Raw genomic sequence first — 23,101 nt, forward strand, 5'->3', positions numbered from 1 at the left:
AGGACTGTTTAGGACCATAAATTCTTTGGAAATAATTAATGAAACTAGAATTTCCTGAACTGGTATTGAATTCAATTACTACTAGAGTCTGTAGCTTCACAAGTGGAAATGCATATAGTTGACTTGATACCTTCTTCACCTCACTTCACCTGCCCATCTCCTACTCCCCAGTCTTTTCTGGTGGTGCTCTGAAAACTGTTATCTTTTGGTACTGCAAAAATGCTTCTATAAAAATTCAGTATGTCATACCCGTTTCTGCAGCCCCACAAAAGTTTAACACTGGCAGATGTCAAGTATCCAGGTGTCTAATGACCTTTTCATCATTTTTCAAACCTTTGTACTCAATAATCCTTGATTCTTCTGGTTTTGGGTTTTGGTTTATTGCAGGGAGTGATGTTGAGACAAGTTTGAATTACTTTTGTTTGTAAAGAGGTAGGCAGTACCTACAGAAATAAAAAGTAGTGGTTTTCTTCTGATTGTAAGCAGTTTCTCCTACCATAACCATTTTTAACTTGGGAGTCTCCAGAGCTAAAATATTTACTCTTGAAATGGAAAAGTGAAACGTATTTAGTAAAAACTTCTTGCAGTGTATACCAAGTTAATGAGGTGTCCTGTTCACAGTATATCTTTTAATAATCATTGTTTTGTTCTTCTGATCAGCTGCTTTGCCATGTTTTGTAGCATATGTGACAGTTGTTGGTAGAGTTCTTCTCTGCTTCTTGGTCCAAAGTTGTTCAGGTTACCTATTAACTTTAGTTGTTGCATTACAAGTCATGTATTTCTTAATCTTGAAAAACCTACTTACTTCTTAACAATTCCTCTTGCTCTAGTTTTACAGACAAGACTCTTGTATCCATCAGGGAGACAGTTGAGAGGAGAGCAGGAATTGTGCCTACTGAAGTGGAAAGTGTGAAAACCATGTGAAGGGCTGTGGGGTTGGTGTCAGGGCAGATGCTGAGGTGATACCTGAAGCTCAGTGAAGGATTCTCATGCATGTTGCTGAGCATATTAAGTACTTGTACAAAATGGGAAAATATACTTTAGTACTCATAAACCTAATAATCACCTAGCAATAACAAAATACAGGCTGCTTTCTGAAGAACAGAAATTCTGGCACCTGTGCAGAAAACACTGCTGCTTAGATTTGCATGGAGGCAGTGACCAAGTGCACTCCTCCAACCCTGGTGCTATAGTTGCCATTAGGTTTTTCTTTTTTACTGAGAGGAGCTGCTGATCTTGTAGCTTCCTAAAAGTAAACACAGTTAACAAGAGATATGTTTGGTACTTGATATGATGATAGGTAAGACAACTGGTCACCTGCTACCTCTGCAAGAGTCTCTCCTTATCTGTGTGCTTCCCACTTTCCTCTTGGGTTGTGAAGTAGTGATCATGTGTCACAGGGGGAATTAATTCAGCTGCTTCATCAATTAGAAAACTTAATTTAAAAACACTTCTGTCTCCTGTGTTAGCTGACTGAAACTTCTCTCCTTGCAGCCTTGCAATTGCTTCTAAAGGAGAGGGGAAGAAGGGAAAGCTTTTGACTTCTTCCATAAATTTTTATCCATTAGTCATGGTGGAGTCAAGAGATAATGTCAGTCTTGGCTGACTGTGACCTGATGGAGTGGCTGAAGGGGTGTGAGACCAGGGGAGGGATACTGGGAGCAGCTGGTATGGGAGAGGTCTTTCTGGACCTGCACTCCAAACCTTTCAGGTCCATGTAGGTGTTTGATCACTTAACTGGAGCCATTAGGTTAAACTAGTGATACAGGGTAAACTTGGCATACCATCCAGAAAGAGAAGTCTGTGTGGGTTAGGAGTCCTCTTTTTCCTTTCTATTCCAGGTCATGCTTTCTAACCAGCCAAAAAAGATGATTGCAGGGATCTGAACTCAGTGATAACAGTTATCCACCTTTCCATATTCATTCGCTGTCTGGGACTGCTGTTACTCTCGAACTGATTAAAAACTTAATGCAGGGAAAGGAAATTTCTTTTTATCTTGCATTGGTTTTGTTGTTTGTTTTTTTTTTTTTTCCCCGCATGCAAGTATTCCCACAGCCTCATCTGATCACAATGGTACTTTTGCACAAATCAAATCTCCTTCTAACTGTTAACACTGAGATTTTAGCCCTGAGTCTCCCAAGATATTGACTTACTCTACCTTTGTTCATTTTTGCCTCATCACAAAAGCAGGCAGTCGGAGCACAACACTACCTTGCAACATCTTTGTCAAATACATATCAATACTTTGAAATAGTGAAAGGTTTGTAGTAAAGGTCATGTTATGTTATCCTTTTCTGTTAAACATAGATTTACATATATAAACAGCAGCTGAGATAACTTGTAGTGGGTTTGCTTTGTCTTTCTAAAGAGATTTTGTGAAAAATAGGAAGTTGTAGTTTCTCCTCCTGTTGTAAACCTGATGCAAAAATGAGCATGTTAATTGCCTTGTCAGCTGATAGTACTGCCTTTAGGAATTTAAATGGACTTGCTTCATGTTTTCTCTGCTTTAGGAGAAAGTGGTAAGTGCAATATATTGTTCTAAACACAGTTACAGTTTGATTTTCCTAGTACACAACACCTGTATTGTCTGCTTCCCCCGTGTTTTGCTGTTTCTAATGGCTTTATGATATAAAGATTCTAGCTGCTTTTAACAAAAAAGGTCTGCAGCAATCAATATACAAACTGTCCTTTAATCAAGCTGAAGTTCCAGCTTTAGTGGGGACCCTGTTCTGTCAGATTCTTGGGTAGACTGACCTGACACAGTAACAACCCCAGAATTTCAGGCAGAATTTGATCATCAGGAGAATTAACTCTGACAGCTTGGCTGTTTAATAAGCTGTTTAAAAATTACTGTGCACCAGATGAGTGCAGCACTGTACAAGATTAGATCAATTATGGGGCAGAACTGTACTTTCAACTTTCTTAAGATGTTTTTTTTTTGTCTGTGCTATAGGTTTCTGCTGAGGTATCTTAGATAACAGTTTAACTCCTTGGTGATGGGTAATTTGCTCCTAGCTGGGGTGACACTTGACTTTAGTTCTGCTTCTCCAAGTATGGATCAGAATCACTGTTGAAGCTTTTGCCTCAGCTCCCTGGAGAAGGCTGTACTGTTTGCACTTGTTTATCTTGCATGTTTGCTCCCTGTGTGGCTATATCCATCATTGCACTAAATGTGAATTGAAATGTGGTTTCAAGTTAAAATGCACTGTGAGAAATAACTTGATGAATTAGTGTGACACTGGAGTTACAGCACAGTATCTACAGTTTGTCCAAGTGATGGCATGCAGGGAGAAGTTTGAAAGTTTGTTCTGCATTAGCCTTTCCTAGATTTCTGAAAATGGGTCAGCATGCGCATCCATCACTGAAGCCATGTAAAAGTTACCAATTTCTGTCACTTCATGGTACCTTTTATTAGCACAGCTTTTCATCAAAACCAGCTGTGTTTGGTACTCGTACAGTGAGATGGGTTACTTTTTGAAAAGGCAGAGCAAAATAATTATAAATCAAAATTTACCTCTTGATCATATAAAGCAGTTTATTTGGGTTACCTTGTTTGTAGGGGAAGACAAGTGATAGTATTTTATTATTACATTATACCTTCTCATACATTATAACTTCAATCTGAGAAATGTCTACTATTACTCCTGACAATGACCTGCCAGTTGAAAAATAGTTTTCAGGCTTTCTTCTGCTTTTGTTTGTACCTATGCAACTCTGCTATTTCTTTATTAAATTCATCATGTAAAGAGGACACAATTTGGCTTCAAGTCTGATAGTCATGCAAGAAAACACTGATTATTAATACATGCACAAGAAAACTCAAAAACTCAAAACTAGCAAAGGCATGGAAACTAGTTGAAGGAAAGCAGGACAGTTTAGGAACAGCTATAAAATGTGTGTCCTTTTTTCTATGGACTGGGGAATGTAGACGATCAGGTTGGTGAAGAGAATAGTTGAGACATTTGTGTTAAAATTTCTCACTGTTTTTAAGTATTCACCCACATCCATGCCAACTCTGTCAGGTTTTGTAGTTGTCTTTTGGGATGTAATAGTGAGATAAGCAAGAACATACTTCTCTTACTCCTTTACTTGATTGAGAGCTTTTCTTATTTTATGCTAAGTACCACTTTTTGTTGGAAGCATATCAAGCATCATGAAGTGTTTCTGTAGGTACAACAATAAAGCATAACAGCTGTTGTTGGGGAAACCAAGGCTTGACTGATTATTGCTGATGATATCAGTTGGGCTTATCTGTATTAGAGGTTCAGTAATGCAGGTTAGTGAATAAGTTGTGCAAATATACAGTGATTTGCCCTATTTTATTGGAAATAAATAAAATACTTCTTCGCAAATGGGAGCTCAGGAGCCTATTCCAGGTTTCATGTCTGGTGGGGGACCCGACTACTACATAGCAGAATAGGAGAAGAATGAACTTTTGATCTTGTATTTTTCAATATAAATAACTGTAGGATAAATTTTCACAGTTTATGGATTTTTCTTGTCTCCAGCTGAAGACCAAAGTGGTGATTCCAAGTGAAGCTTGGGACCATGTTTTTTCACTGTTCTATAACAGCTTATCATAGAATGGTTTGGATTGAGAGGGACGTTAAAGATCATCCAGTTCCAACCCCTCTGCTGTGGGCAAGGATGCCACTCACTAGACCAGTTGGTCCAACTTGGCCTTCCAAGACTTCCCGGGGTGGACCATTGACAACTTCTCTGGGCAAGCTGTGCCACTATCTCCCCACCCTCTCAGTAAAGAATTTCCTCCTAACATTCTTTCTGTTTCAAGGCCAATAACCCCTTGTCCTGTAATTCCATGAAGTTGTAGGAAATCTCTAGCTCTCTTATAGGCCCTTTTTAGGAACTATAAGGCTGCCCTAGGATCTCCCTAGAACCTTATTTTCTGCAGGCTGAACAACTTCCTCAGCCTGCCTTTATCAGAGAGGTGCTCCAGCCTGCTGGCCATCTTATGGATGTTAACTTTACGTCCATCTTAAGAAAGGCATGGGAGAAGTTTTGATTGTGATACTAATTATTGTTAGTCGTTAACAGTATTATTCCATTGGAATATATTTTAACCTGAGTTAATCCAGTTTGAACCTGATGGAGGTTGGAGTTTGACTGTAGATAATTTTCTGTTGTAAGCAAGACAAGGAAACAGCTATGTTCATTTTTAAGCATTGTTCCTGTGCGAGAGTGTCATACACGTAAAAACTACCTGCTGAAGTAACTAAGCATACTTAGGTTTAATCTCCTTGATTGAGAAAATTGGATTTTGATTTTTGGGGAATTAGGTTATTTTGTTTTCTTTCTAATTTATTTTCTGGGGTAAGTATTTGAATTTATTACAGTGAACATATCATGACTTTTATGCTTTGGGGAGCTCAGGCATGCTGAAAGTGAGGGTTGCTTCCCAGTGGCAGGGGGAAGACAAGTGGTCAGTGGCTGCTATGGTGTCTGTATCCCATTGTGTTCAAACTGTTCTCTCCTCACTTTCCCATTGTATAAGCATGGGCTCTTGCAGTTTATGCTTTAACAGAGAACTCAGATGAGCAGAATATACCTGGTTTAGGTTTGGCTGGTAGCAAATCCTAACACTGATGACAGTTTCTACAAGTCTTATGCTCGCTATAGGAGAACAAGCTGTCCTCCTCTGAGTTTAAGACTGTTAATTAAAAATGTAACTGATAGCTTTTTATCTTATTTTAAAAATCAGCTGTGAGACTTGGCTTGTTCTGGTTCTGTGTTATTTGGCTGTGATGTTTTTACACCCTTGCTGAAAACCTAACAAACCATTACCATTGCAACAAAGGTGTTGCTTCTTTGCTACTTGTATTTCCTAGTGCTACTGAGCTCCTCCAAGCAGGATCCTCCTGAGATGCCCAGGTTACTTTAATTTATCATGGATGGTTTCCTGGCCCTTGCTTCTATTCTGAAATCCATTCCTGCACCTGCTCAGTTTAATATGGCGTTTTTTGTTCTCCTAGGCAGGAGCAACTGCCTCTTTTTCAGCTGAGAAAGGGCAGGTATTTGGCTTGTTCTGCTGTCCTCAAAGCTCTTCTTTCAAGAGCATCTTTGGATCTTTTATAAAAGTGAATATGTGTTCTAAGGAATAGAAAAATTGGCATAAGCGTACGTATATTGGTAATATGCACACCTGGGGAAAATCAGAAAGCTTTTCTTCTTCACTTAATGAATGCTGAGAGGGCTGTGGGTTTGGGTTAGATTCCTCCAAGGTTTGCAGTTTCTGCCATTGTTGTTCCAAGGTTAACTTCCTCCACTGGGATTTCCCCCTCCCTCTGCCCTCACATGCTTGTGGGGAGGAGAGGTGAAAAATAACTTTCACAATCTCTGGGAGCCCTGGAGAGAGCAAGATGAAGCATTCTGCTAGTCAGTCTCTTAACTAGTTAGTCAGTCTAACTCTGGCATGCCTCTTTTCCAGAGAGTGACCCAGCTCAATGGGCAGCCATTCCAGGTGTACCAGTCCTGGTTTTGTCCAGGCATGGGACTAAGCTTTACCTCTGCTCTGGGTTTCAGCTCATTGTGGATTTCAGAACACCAGAACAGAAAGCAGATAACCTCCATGCTTGCTGGTGATGTGCACTAGGATTGATGAGTAGTATCAGGCAGAGGCATGATTTAATGCAGTGCAGTTTTCCTAAATGCCTTGCTAAGATAAAATTTTTTCCTTTTTTAATTCACACAGTGAAGTAACAGGAGATGAAAAGACAAAAAGGAGAGTTCTCCCATGTTGATAGTTGTTCACTTCTTGCAAAGGAGAATTTCAGTATTAGTTTGTTTTTCTATAAGTAATTTTCTGTAAATCCTATTCCTGTGCAGATAAGTAAAATCTGAATGTTTCTGTTGATATCAGATCCATGTGAGCAGGTAACATTAGTTCTGTGGAAGAAAAAGTGAGTAGAACTATGTGTCACCATATCATTAAATGAGAAAGCAAATTATGAGGCATTTAAGAAATAGGTTTAGTGGAGTTTAGGTCCATTTTGAAGAATATCTTTTTAGTTTATCCTCAGAGTTTTTTTAGGAGAGTTGTAGATGTGACTGTGGAGTGAAAAAGAAGTTTGAACAGGTAGCAAAGAAAATGGTGTGGGGTTTTGCTCCAGGCAGCGTAGGACAGTTTTGCCAGTTAAAGTTTTGGGTTGTTTTTGGGGCTAAAGCCACTCTGGTCTCTTCCCACACAGGTGGTGCTGGCTGTGACCCTCGCTGGTGTGTAGTTGCACCATTCCACAGTGCTCCTGGGGACATGGATGTGTGTAAGTGTGCTCCTGACAGCGGTCCTCAGAGTTATGAATGAAGCTGGAATCTCGGCCTCTGGCCAAAGTTGTGAAAACTGGATAACCTTTGAGAATTAAAGTTGATGCTGTGTTTAAATATGCTTCATAATGAAGACTTGCTTTTGGAGCAGAAAGGTCAAATCTTTGATGTGCTGGTGGTGGTTGGATGCAGTTATGTACATTTAGATTCTCTCCCAGCTTCTTGCTTTTGAGTGCCTTTCACCTGAAGGATGAGGGCCTAGCAAGTACTTCAAAGGCTCTGAGACTTTCCTTTTTGTGTCTTTTTACTGTTGACAATGTAATAAGTTATGCAGAACTCATTGAGAACAAATTGTTGTCAAAACTAGAAGAGGTGGTATCTGCTTAAACCTGCAGTGCCTTAGTGACACTCTCTCTGAATATTATGTGGAGCAGGAATCACCGTGTCATTGTCATGGCTGCATCCACAAGTGCTGTACTTGTGAAAGGAGAACAAAGACTTAGAGGACATGTGAAGGGGAGCATCCTCATGAACCTGAGCTGGTGACACAATAGAAAAGACTCTGGTTCAACTTTTATTAATAGTAAATAGCCTTTCGATGATCTTAATGACAGATCAAATATATTATTTTGAATGCCTTCTGGATCCTTTTGAGGTCAGTGATACATGCCCTGATAAAGGCTAGTAAAGCCTTTCCCTCCTGAGGAGAGGAGTGATGACTCTTGATTGATGTTACAGATGGTTGTCAGAGAAGGTGGTGGAGCAACTGAATGAGACAGGCATTCAGGAAGTAATTTATTGCAAGTCTGTTGAGAAGTGAATTAAAGAGGGAATAAAAGTGAAACACCCTACAGAGGTATGGTTTGTGAAGTAATGAACAACAGGCAAGAATTTGTGTGAAAATGTTCTGTGGAGGAGGTGACACAAAACAGAAGATGTTTTTCTATTTGGTAGTGATACAACCCAAGTAGTTGCTGATCTAATTACTCTAAGCTCTAGCTGTTTATTCTTGCTTGTCTTGCAGCACCACTGGGGATCTCTGTACCATTTGAGAGCAAGGAGGGAGGATGAATGAACTGAAAAAGAGAATGCATTTCACAGGATTTTTTTTTTTTTTTTAAAGAATTCTGATGGAGAATGCCAGGATATCACTGGCACAAATCAGGGATCCAGACTGATGAAGTTAGTACTAAAAACACTGAAATGCTTAAAGGCAAGTGCAAAATGTGCAGTAAAAGTTTGAACTGTCTTTGGTTTGCACTTCTTGAATCATGTCTACTTGGATTTCATTTGGTTAGCACCTACCGCTGTGGAGTTCTGAGTCATGGTGATTCCTTCAAGTATTTTCCAGAAACACCTACTGTATTTTTAAAGAAAATAAATCGATAATGACACACTTTCCAAATGTACAAGAAAAGTAATTCTTCACTGCTTTGTAACTTACCAATGAAAATGAAAGAAATGTTTCTAGTGAACTAAAAAGGAATAGGATTGTGCTTATAAATAAAGGGAATTTTAATCCAGCTGTTTCTTTACCTAGAGTATGAAAGTACTCTAGACTAGACTTCCTTGCATTTTCACATTTCCAAAATTTTTTTTTTAATGCATAACTTTCTTGGCAATTTACAGGGAACAATGTGGCGTGCTGGTAGAAATTAGATTTCTCTACAGAAGTGTGTATTTGGCATGGCCTTGTTCACTTATAGCTTTAAGAAGTAAGAGCAATTAAGCATGTGCATCTCTGAACTGAGAGTGAAGTTTCAGTTAGAAAATGCTTGTTTGTAGATATATATTTTTAAATAGAATGGCCCCTTATTTAAGGAATATAGCTGCAATACAGCAATGCAAGTACAGCCTGAAAATATCACATTGCATCCAGCCTGGGGCAGGCCAAATGACAGGTACAAATCAGTGCTTTCTGGTTTAGTTTGAACTTTGTTTTCTGTGCAAAATACGAAACAAAGGTTTCCTTTAAAAGAAGGCTCAGGTTGTGGAAATTATTTTCTGACTTAAAGTGTCATGCCATCTGTTTCTGTTTCCTGTTGGTGGTATGCTTGCTTTCTTGGGCAGTAAGTAAATCAGTGTAGAGTCCATGTGTGTGTCCTGTCTCTGTTCCCCCAGGCCTTTCTCCTCCCTACCATCTGCCAATAAAAACACTTTTAAAATAAAATGTCAGGAATTGGCAGGAGGAGGTACATACTTTTCTCCTGATAATTTAAATGTTATCTTTCTGTAGGATGAAAGGAGCTAGAGCCTGCTTTCTCCTTCTGAGCTGTAAGAAGAGTATCCCCTCCTGAGATGCTTTACAGAAGTGAAGCACAACTGAGTATAAGAGCTAGATGCTGCCTGACATTTAACACTGCTACAGCTCAGCTGCTCTTAGACATATGAGTCCTTCCTCATGCTGTGAAAGTACACCATGATATTCTGCATACTGAGGGTTCTAAAGTTCTTAATACATAATGGTTTTCTTAAACCTTGGGTGTTTGGCATTATGAGAAACTGATACTGAAGGGATAAGGCTCTGCAAAACAAAAAGAAAATGAAGGAAAATAATAAAACTAGTTATTTGTACCAGTGTCATAAGAGATTGTTTTATTTTGTTTCTCCTTTCTCATTCTGTAGCATGTCTTGAGTCCATGGCAGCAGGTAGACTGACAGGATACCTCTAAAGCTATACTTCCATCAATTGCTGATGTTAGTGCACAAAGATGGACTGTTTTGGTAGGACAAGGCTCCATTGAAATTACTGCTAATAAGCCAACTCTGTTCACTTCAGCCCCGTTCAAAACACAGGAAAAGGCTCAGTCTTTGCCAAATTTGAAAAGCTGAAACTATTACAGAGGTTAAAAATTATTTATTTCAAGTGGGTGTAAAACATATTTTCAAAATAAACACTGAAACCACACCTGACTCTTACCACATATATTAATCATATTCTGTGTGGGCATGAAGTACAGAAAATGTTGAGCTTTGTATTCTTTGGTTTTATAAATTTAGGTTTGTTCTAACTAGCATTTAATATATAAGCAATGCTTTAGTACTGTCAGATACCATGCATCTTCTCATTATGTAGTGCTACTCCATTGTAGATTACTCCTGGCAAAAAGATACGGCTCTTTTAATACCTCCCTAATGCTTAACTTTTTTTTTTTTTTTTTTTTTTTTTTTTTTTTTTTTTTTTGATGATGTAGTAGACATAGGTAGGATTAATTTGACTCTTTGATTCTAAAGTGTACCTATACTTGTCTAAACGAAAGCTGATGCTAATCCTAATGCAATAGCTTTTTGTGTTTCTGTAGCAAATTGTTCTTTGTTCAGCATGCTTGTGTTCTGTAGTGCTGTACTGATTGTTGTCTGCTTTTTAAGTACAGCTCCTTGATGCACTGGGTGATGCTTCTGAGAACAGGCCAGTGGTCCGTATGCTTGGTTTCAGTTTAGTATCCTGCTGCAGGTGAATCAGTGTCCTACAGGTATAAAATGCTGGCATTCCCCAGCATGTAGTATGTGAAGTTTGGGGGATTTTTTGGTTGGTTTTTTTTTAATTTCTTTGAGTACATATGCCTCTTGTATTCATCCGTGTAAAACCCAAACTGAGCCTGGCATTGTTTGCATGTTGCAGAGCTCTGCTCACCTTTTACAGCTGGAAATTAAATGTGGGGAATTTCCCTCCTAAGAATGGGTGTACTGCTGGGGAGCTGCCTCTCCTCCATACTGCAGACAGATTTGCCTCCATCCTGACCTGCCTGTGCCATGAGCCAAGGCTGCTCAAGGCACTAAGGCTTGCTGTGTTCTCCACCTTGCTCTGGTCTGAGACTCGCTGCCACCATCCACACCCTGCATTTCTATCTCTAACATGTATGTAATCTCTTTTTTCTCCTGAGTTTTAGCTGTGTTGCTGAGAGAACAGAGGTGGTGCAGTAGGGTTTTTTTTTTAATTAGTATAAACCTTAGATTTGATACCATATTATGACTCTTCTAATCCTCTGGCTTGTGACTGAATTATCATTCAGTAGAGTTCATGTGGCTCAATTGCTGAAGCAACAATGACCAGGTTGTGTTGTGTTACTTTTTTAGAGTTTTGCCCTCCTTTTTTAGATTAAATACTGCATTAGAGTCCTTGTGTCTTCTAGTACCACTATGCAGTGACAAGATCTGCATCCAAATCTGAGGTGTTTCTGTCTTATTTAGTGTATTGTTCAGCAGGTTTCTCTCATTGAGGATGTTAAAGAATAAGTAGTGTGGGGAAATCAAACTTGCCAACTTTCAAATAGTAATTCTTGGAAAGAGATGCTGGTTGCACCTTTTGTCTCTTCATGGAGGTACTCAGTAAGGAAGAAGTTGAATTGGTGGTCAGCTTCATTTGTGCAGTCAAAACTCACTTGTTCAAGATCACTTGTGGCAGACACAAACACGCCTCTAGCTGGGTCATTGCAGACTCTCAAAACCCAGCAGCGTTTATTAACTTGGGCTCACTGCCAAGCAAATGCAACTGTGGTGCTCCCAGACCGAGTAGGATCTGCTGTTTTGGCATGGAGTCCGAGCAGTTAAAGCCTGCCAAGCGTGAAGGGTGCAGATCTGGGTTCGGTGTGGTCTTGGATCCAGGAGCTCTAGAAACACGTTGTGGATATCTGAACATATGGATCAGCTTGGGACCATGGGGACTCATTAGATCAGCAACAGTTTCTGCCCTGTTAACCTCAAGCTTGTTTGTTTGTCTAGTCTTAGTTTGGTTTTTATTAAGGTTTTTAATGTTGTTGTTGCTGGGGTGCATGTTTTTTAAAACTTCAAACCCATGAGTTCTGGGGAAATGTATTAGCTTGATCAGCCCCAAGGTAACTAAAACTTTCTGCATGTGCAGTATGACATGTAAGGAGCTTCTTGAAAACAGGCTGCAGAGGCACCAAGTGTACTGAACAGGAACCAGCTCAGGGTTCTGGAGACAGAGCTGCTGATCCTAAATTGACTTTTAATTTCTCTGTGTTGTGATTCTCAGGTCGTTTTGCAGTGAAACAGTATGCAAATGTTTATCTTGTGTGCCTTCGCACAGCCTTTGTGAGCCTTGACTGTAGTGCACTTACCATTACACCCAAAGTATGGAGTGGACATCATTAGTTAGGACTTGTGTTTGGTTTTGTGGTGTATGTAGCTATGGTACATACACTGAGAGAATATGTTTAATAATTGCACTTGTCAGGGTAATTAGCTTTTCTGTTTGCATTTGAAAATGCTCTCTGGAAAAATTGCAGTGTGCTTGGTGTAACTCCACCAAGCACACATTAAATAATTTGAAGATGGTATGCTGGGTGGTCTCTGAATTGTTACAGTATTTGAAGTTAATTTTCCTCACAAAATTCACCAATGCGTGCTTAACTTTTCCATGCAAAAGGTCATACAGCTTTTTTTTTTTTTCATATGTAGGTGCAGCTGGGACAAGCGGATATAAAATGCCCTATCACAGAGTGCAGCGAGCACCTGGATGAAACAACTGTCCTCTATAACCTGCCCCATGACGACATCATCAAGTATAAATACTTCCTGGAGCTCAGCCGCATTGACTCCAGCACCAAGCCATGCCCTCAGTGCAAGCACTTTACAACCTTCCGGAGGAGAGGCCACATTCCTACCCCTGCCAAATTGGAGAACAAATACAAAGTGAGCATGCTTGCCGGGGCTGTGGGTTAGATGGCACTACAAAAGTAGGACAGCATTTGGTGAGCATTAAATGAACTTTCTTGTTTCACTGGAGCTGTGTGCAAGCTGTGATTAGGAATATGAACCTGTAGTACATCACTGATTAAGTTACTTAACTGAGTTTTAACAGTTCAAGTGGCTGAACTCTTCAGCCTGTATTTTTTTTTGGTAGGTGGCATAATTTTGTCCTGACATACGTTTTAATTTAAGGAGCGTTTCCTTTCTGACATGCAAACAATATGGTCACAGTCAGAAGAAGCTGGGAAAGGGGAATTACCACTACAACCAATAATTTTAGAGACACAACTTTTAAGTTTTCCCTGAAAGTCTGGGTGAGTGAATTCTGGGCATCTGTGATGTTAGGCTGTTAGCTTTGCTTCTTCCATAGTAATAGAGCTGTTGTCTTTGCTGCTTGTTGATTCTGATTTCTCCACTCCCTTACCAGAGGTTATACATTACTGTAGTCTCATAATTCACAATGCAGAATTTGGAGAAATAGATGCAGCATTTTTTTTCATAGAAGAGTTGCTTATACTGTGATTTTAATCAAAGATAAAAAGCAAGAATTTGGAATAAGCTTTGAGCTGCTGGAAGTTCATCTAAATTCCAGAAGACAACAGTGGTCTGCAGCACCATGTTCTGTGATAGTTTTCCATCCGGTTATTAGATTTGTTATGGTTAATTTCATGATTGAGCTGACCTTTCCTGGACAAACCAGTTCTTCTCAGTAGGAGTTTAGATGACTGTTTAGATAGCCCTAATTATACAGCGTAGGATTCAGCCCAGTATGAAGATTAAAAGGTGGAAGGTTGTGTATTCATTGGAGTTGAAAGGTTGGTAAAGCTAATTCTAAGTTATAAGCTATTTGTGCATATCTGTGTAGGGCATGAATTACATGCCACACTCTGTTGGACTCAACGTTTTCAAATTTTTGTCATCTCACATTGAGGTGAAAAAAAATCTGAACCTGCAAGTAAAATTCCTTCTGCCCAAAGCTATTCTCCTTCACCCAGCTTCATCATCAACACACATCAGATGTAACCCAGGGTAGATCAGAGCTTGTGATGCTTTGGCAGCCTCCTGTCTTAAGGTGTCAGAGGCTGTTAGTGTCCCACAAGTGTGCGTCATTGGTGGTGCAGCTGTTGTATTGCAGGCCTGCCAGATCTGAGAACATTCCTCAGGGCACAACCAGTGCTCTTTTATGAGTTAAAATGCTACAGTCAAAATGTTCCCAACTGCCCTACAAACCACAATGGGAAAGAATGGGAGACTGTGATGCATAGTGCATGCCAGGAGCAGTTCACTGGTCATGTGGTGGTTCAGTGTGTGTACCTGTGATCTCAAGAGCTTAACTCTCCTGGCAACAGACTCAGGCAAAATGTGTTCTTTGAGCTGAGCCCTGGTGTTGTGTGCAAGAATGTCTAGTTGATGCTAGTCAGAAATATAATTGGGAAAATGCTGGCAAGCAGTATGGATGATTATGGTCCACAGGGCTTCAGCATAGTCCTTGAACCTCAGCTGTTTTCTAATGTAGGCACAGTTTTAGTGATTTAAGATTAGCACAAGGGGAAGTTTTGTTTCAGGGAGGTTTAAAAAGATGACTGTATATGACATGGAGTATATGTAATTTACATACGTACATAGCTGTGGAACAATATTACCTGTTTTCTTAGGTTCTCTTGTGATTTCATGTACACATTGTGTCTTGTATTTTAGGCTGTTTGGAGGTGAAGATGCATTTTCTTTTGTGTTTAGCATAGGAGACATCTGACTGGAGGCTTTTGAGGCTGCTCTATTTATATGCAAGTAATAGAAACATCAGTTGCACCAGCACTGCCAGTGTTGGCTTCAGGAGAACTGAGTCGTGTGGGGAACACGTATGCACAAGCCTACTGATGGGATCACAGCACAGCCAGTATACTCACTCTTTTATACACTGCAAGGGGAAAGCACTCTAAAATCCAAGACTTTATTTGAACTGATGCTTTAAAAATGCTAGTGCCATTTCTAAAATTTTATACAGTATTTAAAATTATAAGTAACATGGAAATTTAAAGAGGCAGCAAAGTTGTAAATTAGTTTTTCTTACTATGGCTGATTTGTGTCAACTAAGCTGATCTAGGTACAGCAGTTCAATTGGCTGAGATTCAAGTCTTCGTGTACTAAGCCTAGAAAGTTAACATGCATGTTGAGGAAGAAGGAGGGGAAGAAAAGGAGAAGTTGCTTATCCCAACCTTTCTTTTACCATTAATGCCACTTAGGGCCACACAGAACAGCAAGAGAACTATTTAATTTTCTATATAAAATATTTTTATCACAAATGGATCCTGCATTAACTCTGAAAATTTCATTTCCCCCTCTCATATGTCCTGAATTGAGAGTGTAATGTGATTGCAGACAAGACCCTAACAAACCTTTGTTCAGAGCTGTTAAGCAAAAGAGCAGTGGAAATGGGAAAAAATTGAAAAATTGCTGGTTGAGTTCCTGTGTATGGAACAGGTAAAGGTTTCACAAGAGTGAGTAAGAAGACTTGTTTTGTGAAGGAGCTCTGGCTTTTGCCTGTTAAAGTTAGTTTTTTGACCTGTTACTTGCTGTGGAGAAGCAATACTCTGCTCTGTGAGATTCATAATGAAGTTGTCTTGTTGACTTTTGTCAAGAGATACACGTTACATAAAAGGAGGACTTGAGTGCTTGGGTTTGCAAATGCAAATGTTTTTTCAATGCAGTTGTTACACAATCTATCTTTTTGGGGTTTTTTTAACTACTAAAGAGTTTCTGAAAGTTGCTCTAGAGCTAGCAGGAATTTGTATCAGCAGAGATTCTTTGATGTGTTAGCTCCCCACTTATGGATCAGATTTTAACTTTGAATGGCAGATGTCTTCATGGCTATACATTGCTTCAATTTACCTTGAGCCTCAGCTGCTGCTGATGTAGTGATTTTGCTGTACTCTCCCTTCTTCTCTCAGCAGTTCATTCCTGCCAGCCTGCTTTTGTTTATGTTGATGCTTTGGTGTCATACTGGGAGCTGGATCAAAGATCAGCCCTAATGGGGTACAAAATTTGTTTGGTTTGTTGCTTATTTTCAGCTGTTTCAATAGAGGGGATGGGTTGATGATGAGGAGAAGGAATATGTTTTGGCTGGAGCCCATATTTATTTTCAAATAAAGTGACAGTGTCTGCAGCTAGAGACTGTAATTCATGTAATCAGTTAATTGCATAATTAATTTGGCCATCCTGTTATATTACTACTGTTCCATCAAGCACTATAAAATCCCACTAAGCTTTCCATACCTTCAGGTTATAGGAATATTTTTATGAGCAGCCAGTTTTGCTATCATCAGGTCACATTGAGTAGTGTTCTGTGTTAAAATTATCTATCAGTTTTGAAGTCTTTTCCTGTGAGGTAAGGAAACTGATATATAAAGTAGCTTGCAGTAAAGAGGCTTGCTAAGAAAATGGAAAATGTTAACCTCAAAAGTCTGTGTTTAAGAAACCTGAGAACTAAAAAAGTTAGAACACAGAATTGTGCAATCTTTTGTATTTCAAGGGAGGCTGATCCCCAGGTGGCATAGAAGTCTGTAAATATGTCCATTCTCTCAATTTAAATCAACAGAAATAGAAATCATAAAATAAGTGGGAAAATGTTTGTGTGAGAAAAAACATATTTGAAAAAACACAAGGTTAATGTTTTATTTTGCATATACAGTTTGTCTGGCTTGCTGGACTAGAATATATTTTACGGGTTTAAAATCTTATGTAGATAGCTTTTCTGCATCCTTGCTATGATGATTTCATCCATAACTACTGAAATATGAATCAAATAAGATTTGACTTCCATTTCAGAAAAGCAGAGAAAAAGTGGAATAAGAAAGAGAGAGACTGCTTTAATTGCCCTGTTCTCTTTGTTTCTTAAAGGGCATCACATTGCATTCAAGTTTGAATGGTTTTAGGGGTTTGTTTTGCAGCTACTAGTTCCAAGAAAAATAACGTTCATACATACTTAAAGTACATAGTTTTCTTTGCTTGCTTCAGTTATGCTCAGGAAGCACTGAACCCACAGAGAAGTGAAATGGCCCATTTAAAATATAAAAACTATTTACAAGTTCAGTTTTGAGGGAAGTGCTGTCAGGGTGACAGGTGGAAGAGGAAACTGGTAATGAAACATAGAGTTCTCACTAGTTCAGTTAGAGCCATTTGTGGTAAGAAATGTTATTTTGAGTTCCTGTGGTTACAGCCTCATCCTGTATTTCAGTACTTTCTGATTAATGTATTTGGAAACACCTGATGTCAGTGTGTGTGTAAATTTAAATACATATCCTGATGGCTGCTGCATTGCTTTCACTTACGTACATGCTATAATAGAAAGATGGAGTATGCAAATAATTTGTCAGATAGTCATCAAAAAACAAATGAAACAAAAAACAAACCCACAGAACTTGTGTTTTAAATTATGTTGCCTTTTTTTTACGGAAGAAGCTTTAACTTCTTGACCTGTTGATTTGGGTTTGTACTTGTTAACAACCGTGTTCTTATTTTGTGTTGCTTTTGTTTAATGTAGCCTTGGACGAGTTTTCAGGTAAAAACTAACAGTGTTTGCAATCTACATGTTTCAGCCCTAATGTGTCATTTCTCTTTAAACAAGATGTAGTGATTGCATGTGTAAATAATTTTGGCTAGCCTCAGCAAAGTATGTAAGGGAGATCAGAGCACCTACTTTGGACTCTTAATTGTAGTCAAGGAAACATAACACCAGTTGTCATGACTCAACAGGAGGGCACAGCACCTGGTGGGAGTGAGAACTTGAGAAATATGTTTTGGGGACTTCACATCTGACTACACTCTAGGATGTAGTTTCCTGAGAAGCACCCCCATACCGTGCATGGTCAGCACAGATATTTCTGTGGTTTGGTGGTTTGGTTTGGTGTTTCTGTGGTTTTGGTTATATCTGGTCTGGACACAGATATAACCAAAAACTCTTGGTTTGGCTGATTGAATTCCTCAGACCCATCCATCAGCTGGGTACAAAGCCAGGGCAGTACCAGACATGGACTGCAGCTGGAGATGGTGGACAGGACTCAGCAGTCACTTGAGTGACTGAGATATTTTGCTGCTGAACACAGCAGAAGTGAACATAATGCAGGAGTCTGGATGTGCCTGAGTCTAAGATGTCTTCTAGTTCTTGCTGTCCTAAGTTATGATCCAGGTTGGAGGCCTGTCTTTCATCAGATAAGCAGCTGCAATGTGCCTCTTTTTATTACTCCTGCAAACACAGCAGCTGCTGGCCTTAGCTTTTCATAAAAAAAATAAGCCGGTGTGGAAGAAGACATGATGATGATGGTACCTATTTGACACAATTATTTAAAATTGAGGGAGTTGAAAGAATAGATCCTTTCTCAGTTTGAGTATGGCTTGTGGGTTTTGCCATTAGGTGTGGTCTGTAACAAAGTGGGCTGTTTGGCACAGGCTCAGCTTGCCTTGACGCAATCAAGAGCAAAAGGAGATGCCTGACTTCCCTTTGGTAGTTGTGGCTCTTGGATGAGAGCCTTGCTCAGGACTCCTTTTCTCAGGACCATTTCTAATATAAGTATCATAACCTGTGCTGAGGTCTGCAGTGCCCCTTCAGAAAACCAAGTACTTTCTGTAATAGTCTTGGCAGTGCAGTTTATTCCTAGAGAAAGACAGATCCACTGCACTGAAAACTGTTGGCTAATTTTCAGGTGCTCTCACAAATGTTTTGGAGGCAATTGAATAAGCTTTCTGGACTCTGCCTTTTGTCAGTCGACCCACACAATCACTTTGGGAAGTAGTGCCTGTGATTAATCCAAGCTGCTTGTGCTTCATTTGATGGAGGCCTTTCCCAGCTTTAGCAATTACTTCTTTATTTTATCTGTTTTAAAAAGGAGAAGAACAAGCTAGCTTCCACAACTTCTTGTGTTTTTAAAACAGCCTCCAGAACATCTTAGATCTTTGCTGGGCAGCTGCTCTCTTAATTGAAAAGCAGTGGTTTTAAAACAGGCCTTCTAGTTGTATCAGCACCCAGCTTGCAAACGTGTGGTGTTTTCTCATTCATACAGATCCAGTGTCCATCTTGCCAATTTGTCTGGTGTTTCAAGTGCCACTCTCCCTGGCATGAAGGCGTTAACTGCAAAGAATACAAGAAGGGAGACAAGCTGTTACGTCACTGGGCCAACGAAATCGAACACGGGCAGAGGAATGCCCAGAAGTGTCCAAAATGCAAGGTGAGCTTCTCTCCCTTGGCTTGCAGGTAGTGGCTTCAAACTGTTCAAATATACATTTAAAATAAATACTTATAGCTTCTGCTCAGCATTGGAAATGAAATTCACATTTGCTGTGCAGTTTCTTGTTAATGACCCATTGAGAAAAACAGGTCAAATTTCTTTGCTGGTTCCTGCACTGATTCTGCAGAGTGTCTGCATATAAAGAAACATTATGGAAATTATTAAGAGGGGGCTTTGATGAATCATAGAAATGTTTGGGTTAATTAATTACAAAATAAATTAATCCTAAAATAAAGCTTTAAAGAAATTGAAAGCTTTAGGGAAATTCAGTGCCCTTTGTCAGGTTTTCCAGAGAGTTTGAGTGTATTCAATGTCTGAGTAAGGCTGGAAATACTCTGTCAACAAGTTAACTAAGGGAAACTAAGACTTGGAAAAACTGTAAGTTTTGTAGGATTGAATGTTACTACTTCATAAACTGTACCTTGAGGTGGGACTTCACAGGCCACACATCAAGTGCTGTGTCCAGTTCTGGGCCCTTCACTTCAAGAAGGACATTGGAGGTGCTAGAGTGAGTCCAGAGAAGGGCAGCAGAGCTGGTGAGGGGACTGGAGCATAAGTCCTGTAAGGAGTAGCTGAGCATTCTTTTTAACCTGAAGAAAAGGAATCTCAGGGGGCACCTCTTCATTCTCTACAACTGCCTAAAAGGGGGATGTAGGCAGGTGGGGGCTGGCCTCTTCTCCTGGGCAGCCAGTGACAGGACAAGAGGACATAGCATCAGACTGCAGGTGAGGTTCAGACTGGACATCAGGAGGAATTTCCTTTCAGAAAGGATTGTTAAACACTGGAATGGGCTGCCAGGGAGGTGATGGAGTCACCAGCCCTGGAGGTGTTCAAGAAATGACTGGATGTGACAGTGTCATGATCAGGTGACAAGGTGGTGATCGAAGGTTGGAGGTGATGATCTCAGGGGTCTTTTCCAGTGTGGATCCTGCCCTGAAGTGTTTCTTGTTACTAATTTTTAACACTTTAATGCAGTTCCACACCCTAAAAATGCCATTTATCCCTTTGAGGATGAGAAGTATTTCCCACTACTTAGATGAGATGCAACAGCCCTGTATATCCCTGCCCCAGTTGCCTTTAATGAAGGCCTCTCTTAAATTTGTTCATTATTTTTTTCACAGCTACCAACAGAGTAGTAAGTCAAAGCTGGACTGTTTCAGAGAAAATTAATATTGAATGGGAAGATTTACTTATAAACATACAAAGAATATGTAACACTTTGAGGCTTACGCTGTGCAAATAAGAAAATGTTCATCAGTTCACTCAGTATCATATTTTGGTCTTTGAAAAGAAAATGCCTGTGTTACCATAGCTTAAAATTGAAAGATTTCAAAAGAGAGAAATTGTAAAGCTCTGAAATCAGCAGCTGGTTGTTTAACCTTCGTCCTGAACACGTGTGACCTTTTTAACAAAGTTTTTGCTGCTTGCTTTTTGGTAAGAGTTGATAGATTTGAGTCAGTTCTAAAAATAGTAACTTTCTGGGAAGTCTTAAAGTAAAATACTTACTTCTTCCCACTCTGAAAGAAGCAATCTGTTTTAATTTGTTTGACTTGTGAAAGATTTTATGACAATGGGAATGATGTAACTTAAATAAATTGTCCAAAAGATTAAGAAAGTGGACCAAGCAAAAACATATATGAATGTGGAAAACCAGGGGTGGTAAGAAGGGTGATAGCTGGAAAGAGAAAGGAACTAAAACTGCTAAGTCTAACATTTGGCATGAATAAGTTAAAATTTAAAATGCCATGTTTAAATATTCAACTCTTTTCACCATCTTCAGAAGAAAAGGCTGGGCACTTGAAACTTACAAGGCTTGTTACTAATTCTGAAGCATGAGGTTGCATGAATTTGACTGCTAAATTGAAAAATACACGAGATTTCTTTTCTTAATCACAGGAAAATAAAACCTCCTACATGGTGGGAAGCAGTATGGAAACTTACAAAATTAGCACAGAAAAAGAACCTCTGCTAAGTCCTTCCTGGTAATGTGGCACTGTAAATGAATATTGAAGAGGCAATTCAACCTTGTATTAAATTGTGCTGTTACCCCAAACCTTGATACTTTTTTCTTCAGAAGAAAAGTTCTTCCTGCCTACAATGTCCAAAATGTTTCTCTCAGCATACTCTTTATTTTGAAATCAAATCTATAACCTGCAAGTAATCAAAAGTACCACTTAGCTGGCATTTAGTTAAAAAAATACATCTTTGGATAGTTAAAAAAAACCAAAAACATGTTAAGCAGTATATTCATCAAATCTTTAGTAAGTGTCTGGGCATGTAGGGAAAAGCATTCTGACAGTTAACAATTTGAAGTCAGGGAGATTAGATATAATACTTCTCTGCCTCTCTTTCCCATCCATCCCTCCCTCCCTCCCTCCAAAACCTGTATATAAAATAACATTGAATCAGATGAGAAACCTATTTCCAAATAAAATAAAGAGTGACAAAAAAAATTTCTAACACACCATTTGATTTATTTGTGTTCTAGGTCCACAGAAGCAATGTTTCTGGTGAACACATATTTTTAGCATCTTTCATATTCTGGTTGAAAACTTGCAGCGGCCAAAATTGGCAAACAGATTGAGGAAAGTCAATATTAAATTGTGTCTAAAAGATACTAGTATTTTATCTCTACATTAAAACTGAAATTAATAGAAATCAGTGGTAGAAACTTAAGTAGAGGTAGTTTCTTTACTGAAGTAGTATGTAATATTACTAGTAACTTCCCAAGTGTGATACTGATTACAGTGTAAATTGTGACCATATTTTGCAGATAGCTTCTGGAGATAATTATTTATACCTACAGATACATACACACACTGACTCTTTTTAGCTGTACCATGGAGAAATTGAATGCATTATCTTCTCTGGGCATGCAGGTGAGAAAATCAAAACACATTTGGGGGTATGTGTATACAGAGGCAGATCCTCAGGCAAATATGAGCATTTCAGTGGTTTGAGTAAGTAATTTGAAAGAACATAATCCTTTGTAATGTCAATATAGCAGGGACTATTAGCTTAAACTTGATTACTTTTTCCTGTAGTAGGATACAGCTTTTAGCACATCTAATAGGAATCACTTCTATTTACCTGGTCTCTCCAAGATGTGTTTATGTAAGATAATCAAAATGTTACATACAGTCCAAATGCTTAATTGTAGATTCATGTTGTGACTGTGTGTCAGTATGGAAATATTGAAAAAATGCTAGTTTTTAAACTGTATCCTAATTTCTTTTGACTTTTTTTTCTTAATACAGGCTTTTCCAAATTTATTATACACTATTTTGAGAGTCAGTATAGACCATTTTTCTCAACAAGACTTGTCCAAAAAGTGCTGGTTTTGTTCTAGAGTAAGTTGGCTAATAAGTGCAAATTTACTACATTATTGGATGTCATTTGCCAAAATTTATAACATTATTTGTCTTTCCCCAGTACTGTTTTAAGGGCTTATTTTTTATAACTTCTTGGTATGTTTGCAACAAAATGCTTTTGTTTACACAAGTGTTTTTACAGTACAGCAAACCAAGGAAATACTCCATGCTGGTGTTATCTTACCACAGATTTCAAAAGCAGCACTATCTCAGGAAGCACCTCATAGCAGCTCTAGGTTAGAAGGCTTTGAACAGCAGCAGAAATTTAAGAACAAGCATGTCAATGGAAATAAAGGAGCATGTATTTCTTATCTGTTTTGATTCCTGTAAGCATTATCAAATAATTCAGGGCATAGTTTTGGAAACACTCTGTAAAGTAATTCTCTTCTGGAGGGAGGAGAGTCCTTATTTGTATACAAAGTGATAAAGCTATGCAGGTTTCTTTTCAGAGGTGGAGGA

The 23,101-nt window shown here is 39.0% G+C and overlaps 1 protein-coding gene across 2 annotated transcripts in view; it reads left to right on the forward strand.

The window, feature by feature from the left end:
- RNF217 (ring finger protein 217) overlaps nt 1-23,101 on the forward strand; it is a 62,864-nt gene that overhangs the window by 19,474 nt on the left and 20,289 nt on the right. The window contains exons 2-3 of one of the 2 annotated variants that reach the window (XM_021547159.4): nt 12,700-12,933; nt 19,047-19,211. In XM_021547159.4, coding sequence (XP_021402834.3) covers nt 12,700-12,933; nt 19,047-19,211 — 399 coding nt within the window. The remainder of the gene's footprint in view (nt 1-12,699; nt 12,934-19,046; nt 19,212-23,101) is intronic. The other variant, XM_085575108.1, reaches the window with a different exon arrangement.

The sequence above is a fragment of the Lonchura striata genome, chromosome 3 (genome assembly GCF_050655825.1).
Source record: "Lonchura striata isolate lonStrDom1 chromosome 3, ASM5065582v1, whole genome shotgun sequence".
NCBI classification, from domain to species: domain Eukaryota; kingdom Metazoa; phylum Chordata; class Aves; order Passeriformes; family Estrildidae; genus Lonchura; species Lonchura striata.